Raw genomic sequence first — 6,032 nt, 5'->3', positions numbered from 1 at the left:
TACTGTGTGTGTGGGGAGAAATGGCTGGAAAACTATATTGATGACTTCACTCAAGATCAAGTGAACCAGTTGATGCAAACAGAAACTCACAGTTGCAGACCATTTCGGTTCGGAGATGGGAATTTTGTATATTCCACAAGAAATGTGAAATTACCAGCTAAAATAGGACTGACAAAATGCCTAATTGAAACAGAAGTGGTCAAGGTTGACATTCCACTCCTGCTGAGTAAAACGTCACTGAAGAAAGCAGGGACCACTTTGGACATGGAAAAGGACAGTGCAGTGATGTTCAAACAACCTATTCCTCTTGAATTTACTAGTTCTGGACATTACTGTGTCGATATCAGAGACAAAGACACTAAAAAAGATCAAACTGAAGAGGAAGTTCTAACAGTGACAGAAAATATGTCCCCAGATGAGAAGTCCTTCTGAAGCTCCATAAACAGTTTGGTCACGCGTCGGCAGACAGGCTACAGAGGCTCATTCACAGTTCAGGAAATAAGGACAGAATGTTTTACTAGTCTACAACAAATAGTATATGACTGTGAAATATGCCAAAAGTACAAGAGGACAAAGCCAAAGCCTGCTGTGGGGTTGCCCATGGCTTCAGAATATAATGAGACCTGGATCTACATGAGTTAGAACCAGGTGTATGGTATCTTCACATCATCGACCACTTTACACGTTTCAGTGCCGGAAACATTGTGAAAACAAAGAAGTCATCTGAAATTGTCAACTCCTTCATTCACACTTGGATAAATGTCCATGGTGCCCCCCAGAAGCTGTACAGTGATAATGGAGGGGAATTCAACAACCAAGAAATCAGAGACATGGCTGAAAACTTTAACATCGAGACCAGAACAACAGCTGGATACAGTCCCCGGAGCAACGGACTACTCGAGAGACATAACCAAACACTCACCGAGATCATCCTGAAGGTCAAACGAGAAAATGGATGTGACTGGCACACTGCCCTTGACTGGGCCCTCATGGCTAAGAAGAGTATGTTGAATGTTCATGGCTACAGTCCATACCAATTAGTGTTTGGACAGAATCCTAACCTTCCTTCTGTATTAGTTGATAAATTGCCTGCTCTAGAAGGTACCACTGTGAGTGCTAAAGTGGAAGAACACATTTCTGCTTTACATGCTTCTAGGAAAGCATTTACAAGCATAACCAGAGTCTTCTGAGCGAATAAGAAGGGCACTACGTAGGCAGCTTAGGCCCACAGATGACATGTATGTGACAGGAGACAAGGTATATTACAAAAGAGCAGACTGTCCTGAATGGAAGGGACCAGGGGTAGTTATTGGTCAAGATGGAGCTGTTATATTTGTAAGACATGGGGGGACTCTTGTTAGAGTACATCAATCCAGGCTCTGTAAAACAAACACACAGGATCAGGAATCTCAAGATAAGCAAAATGAACAAGACAACAGCCAGGTACCAAGTGAAAAAGGCTGCTTGAACAATACAGCAGATAGTGAAGAAAACACTGGCAGCGAACAAGAAAACATCAGCGACAGGGAGGTTAATACAGGAGAAGTGGTTTATCCTAGAATGAGACTTGCCAGAAACAGATCACGATGTGTGTGGTAATCCTGTCTCTTCTGCTGGTGTAAAGTTAAAAACAGGACAGACTGTAACATTTATGAATCAGGACTGTGGTGGTCTACAGAGAGCCAAGGTTTAATGCAGAGCAGGCAAATCCTCTGGAAAATATAAAAACTGGTTCAATCTGCAACATATTGAAAATGATGGCAGTGATGGGCAAAAACAGTCAGTGGATATGTCATGTGTTGATAATCTTCACATATACAGGAGAAGTGGTTTATCCTAGAATGACACAACCAGAAACAGATCACGATGTGTGTGGTAATCCTGTCTGTTCTGCTGGTGTAAAGTTAAAAACAGGACAGACTGTAACATTTATGAAACAGGACTGTGGTGGTCTACAGAGAGCCAAGGTTTAATGCAGAGCAGGCAAATCCTCTGGAAAATATAAAAACTGGTTCAATCTGCAACATATTGAAAATGATGGCAGTGATGGGCAAAAGGAGTCAGTGGATATGTCATGTGTTGATAATCTTCACATTGAATCAACTGATATAGAGACTAATGTACTCATAACAAAATATATTTCATTTGATGCAGCTAAACGGGATGAAATGGTGAATTGGTACAAAAACAATGTTTTTGAGGAAGTTGATGATGCAGGTCAAAAGTGTGTCTCTACCAGATGGGTCTGTAGTCTCAAAGAAATAGAGACTGATGTACTCATAACAAAATATATTTCATTTGATGCAGCTAAACGGGATGAAATGGTGAATTGGTACAAAAACAATGTTTTTGAGGAAGTTGATGATGCAGGTCAAAAGTGTGTCTCTACCAGATGGGTCTGTATTCTCAAAGAAACTCAGAGATGGTATTGTGCCCAAAGCGCGACTCGTAGCCAGAGGTTTTGAAGAGCTTAATATTCACGAGCTGTAGAAAGATTCTCCAACCTGTGCTTTTGACTCTCTTAGGCTGTTATTAGCTGTAAATCTGTCTAAATAAGTGGCAAGTCCATTCTATGGACATCAAATCTGCTTTCTTGCAAGGCATGCAGTTCTCCAGAGAAATCTATGTCCGGCCCCCTCCTGAAGCAGGAAAAGAAAATGTTCTATGGAAACTAAACAAGTGTGTTTACGGCCTTGCAGATGCATCATTGTATTGGTACAACTTAGTGAAAGAAATCATGCGGAGTACAGGTGGAAAAATGTCTAAAGTAGATCCAGCAGTATTCTATTGGTTGGATGAACAGTGTAAGGTTACTGGAGTACTCGCATGTCATGTTGATGATTTTCTTTGGGCAGGCTCACAAAACTTCTCAACAGATGTGATACCTACACTAAAGTCTGCATTACATGTTGGACGTGAGGAACATGAACATTTCTGCTATGTGGGAATAGACTTTGTTATTATTAATGGTGTAGTTCATGTACATCAGCATAGTTACATTGAAAACCTACAGCCTATTCGACTGCAAGTAGCATGTGCAGTGCAGAGGGATACCTCTCTTAATGAGACTGAAAAAGAGCAGATTAGGTCAAAAATGGGACAAATACTGTGGGTTGCAAAACAAACCAGACCAGACATTGTTTAATGTATGCAGTTTAGGATCAAATATAAAGTATGCTACAGTCCAGTCTATTCACGAGACAAATAAGGTCAATAGAAAGCTTAAATCTGAAAAGGTGACTCAGGTTTCAACATTTGGGAAACCGTGATGCTCTAAACTGTTGTTTTCAGTGATGCTTCCCTTGAAAATCTCCCTGATGGGGGCACACAGGGGGGGACATTGATTGGTCTCATGGGAGAAGGAGGGAAGTTTTCTCCTCTCTGTTGGCAATCTAAGAAAATTAGACGTGTGGTGAGGAGTACTCTGGCAGGGGAAACTCTGGCCCTGTCAGATGGAATAGATAATGCCATTTTTCTGACTACTCTCTTTTCTGAACTTACTACTGGAAATGCTGAGCTGCATACTCCGCCGTTGATCTGTGTGACAGACAACCACTCTCTTTTTGATATCCTTAAGTCAGCAAAACAGGTCTCTGAGAAACGTCTTTGACTGGAAATAAGCAGCATAAAGGAGCTCATACAGCGTAAAAGAATCAAGAAGTTACTCTAGTTGGACACAAAAACTCAACTCGCTGATTGTCTTACAAAAAAAGGAGCGTCGGCCCTGATGTTATTGAAAGTACTCGGTGAAGGACTATGGTGCTATTGAAAGCACTTAGTTAAGGACTGGGGACATTTGTTAAAGGGGTCATATGATACTTTTTTTAAAGATCATTATTTGGTGTAACAGAATATGTTGACATGCTTTAATGTTCAAAAAACACATTATTTTTCAAATTCTGTACATTATTGTAGGTCCTCTATGCCCTGCCTCTCTCAAACGCTTTGTTTTCTACAAAGAACCTCCTTCCGACAAGCGCAGTCTGCTCTGATTGGCCAGCTGACCCAGTGCATTGTGATTGGCCGAACACCGCAAGCACTCGTCGGAAACGTAACGCCCCTTACCAGAATCGCGAGCTTCATCTTTCAAAATAAATGTAAAGACCGAGCCTGAAAGGGGAACAGAGTCGCGTGACAGACACAGTGATGAATGTGTTTGCAGTACACAAGCCACGGTTAAGACAGCTGACTCCACTGTGATCTCTCTCTCGTTTGGCCGACACACACACACGATGCGCAAAACTCCGCATTTGAACAGTCAATAGCAAATACTTAAACTAATAACAAAACCGTAGCTGATTCAGAAGTGCCAGATTGTCATAGCAAAGTCAGAATTACTTCCTCTCCTAGGTTCACGAAACGGTCGTCCATAAAATGCATTGCTGTTCTGTTACAAGTAATCTTAAAGATTCCTAAATGCATCTACTTTTGGATGGCCAAATAAAGTGCTTTTGCTTTCGCACTGAAACACACCGCTATGATGGTTCATTTGAAAAGACTCTATACTTTCAATCGGATATACAACTATTTTTTTTGGTAACTGTAATCTTTGTTTTGTATGTTTTTTTTGTTTTGTTTAAAGTATAGGGAGATTGTTAACATGTTATTTCCTCCCTACTCTGTTCACATGAAAGAAGGTTGTGCCGGGTTAAAAATGAAGTTAGCGCATGCGCTGGTTCAAAGGTGAGCCCACTGGTAAAAAGGTTTTCAAATAACTGGGAGAACATCGATTAGCCTTTTCTATAACACTTTATGCTCTATGAATGGCACTGACTCACAGAATATTAGGAAGTGGGAAAAGGAACTATCAATTCCGATTGATGAGGATGTTTGGGAGGTAGTCTGGGAGGGTGCTAAAAAAATATCAGTCTGTAACCGTGCAAGCGCAATTCAGCTGAAGATACTGCACAGGCTACATATATCTCCTAATCACCGACATACTTTTAACAGTTCCTTTTCCCCATTTTGTCTTAAATGTAAGACTGAAGTTGGTACTCTGACTCGCTGTTTATGGTCATGCCGTTTGATACAGGGTTACTGGTGTAAAATACTTCGAGAAATGCAAAAGATTTTGAGTTTGGATCTAGATTTAAAGATTCACGGACGAGAATCCATAAAACACATTATTACACGTTTTGATGTCCACATATTCTTTTAATTACAGCGGCTATAGCATTTCTGTCCTAAAGAAATGGCCAAATATTAAAGATTAAGTGGACATTTGAATTAAATGATGCTTGGTCAATATTAAACTAGTATTAGATCGCGCAGTAGTGTGTAAAAACAATCATCAGGCCGTTGGCGCCCTCTGCAGGCCTTTGTTGTAATGTGTAATGTACATTAGCTCTATTGTTTATAAAACTATGTATTTTAACAGTTTTGTTCAATAAAACCATATGATTTCTTGCTTTTGATACTTGAACTAATTATTATTGCCTCATTGCTATTATATATGTATTTTAAGTAATTTTAAAGGCTATTGTTCACTTACATCTATTTTTATTACCTCAAAAAAATATATTGTAATTATAGGGCCCTATGAAATCAGTTTTATTTCCAAATTCAGTTTTTTTTCCATTTTCATTTTTCTATATTCTGTTTTAATGGTTAAATTAAAATGTATTAATCGAAAAACCTGTCTAATTAATTGAGATTTACAGTTTTATCTTTACCAAATTCTGTTTTCCATTATTTTCTGGATTCCATTTTAATGGTTCCATAAAATTTAAAAAATCAAAAGTATCTCCAATTAATTGATTTTATTTAAAAAAAATAAAAAAAATTTCAGAAATACTGCACATTTACATTTTTCTCCTAAATGAATTCTGGTAAATAACATTTCTGGTAAATACTCCTTTAAGAAGCGTTTTTTTATTATAATTTTATTAGTAGACTAGAACACATGGATATGTTGCCATTCTTACACTATAATACTGAACTTTGATTTAAGTGATTTGGACTATGAGATGGACACTTGCTGCTTGCACTCTGTTGCACTTTTGCTTTCAAAAAAGGATTTCATAGAAATTTGG

At 38.8% G+C, this 6,032-nt stretch overlaps 1 protein-coding gene across 1 annotated transcript in view; it reads left to right on the top strand.

The window, feature by feature from the left end:
• The first annotated feature begins 830 nt into the window (after window positions 1-830).
• The window catches only part of lamp1a (lysosomal associated membrane protein 1a), a 13,958-nt gene continuing 8,756 nt past the window's right edge, over window positions 831-6,032 (top strand). The window contains exon 1 of the mRNA XM_016258389.1: window positions 831-1,002. Coding sequence (XP_016113875.1) covers window positions 831-1,002 — 172 coding nt within the window. The remainder of the gene's footprint in view (window positions 1,003-6,032) is intronic.

Source organism: Sinocyclocheilus grahami, unplaced genomic scaffold (assembly GCF_001515645.1).
Source record: "Sinocyclocheilus grahami isolate Dianchi unplaced genomic scaffold, SAMN03320097.WGS_v1.1 scaffold1678.1, whole genome shotgun sequence".
Taxonomy (NCBI): Eukaryota; Metazoa; Chordata; class Actinopteri; order Cypriniformes; family Cyprinidae; genus Sinocyclocheilus; species Sinocyclocheilus grahami.
The sequence above is the reverse complement of the archived record's forward strand: the minus strand, read 5'-3'. Positions and strand labels throughout refer to the sequence as shown.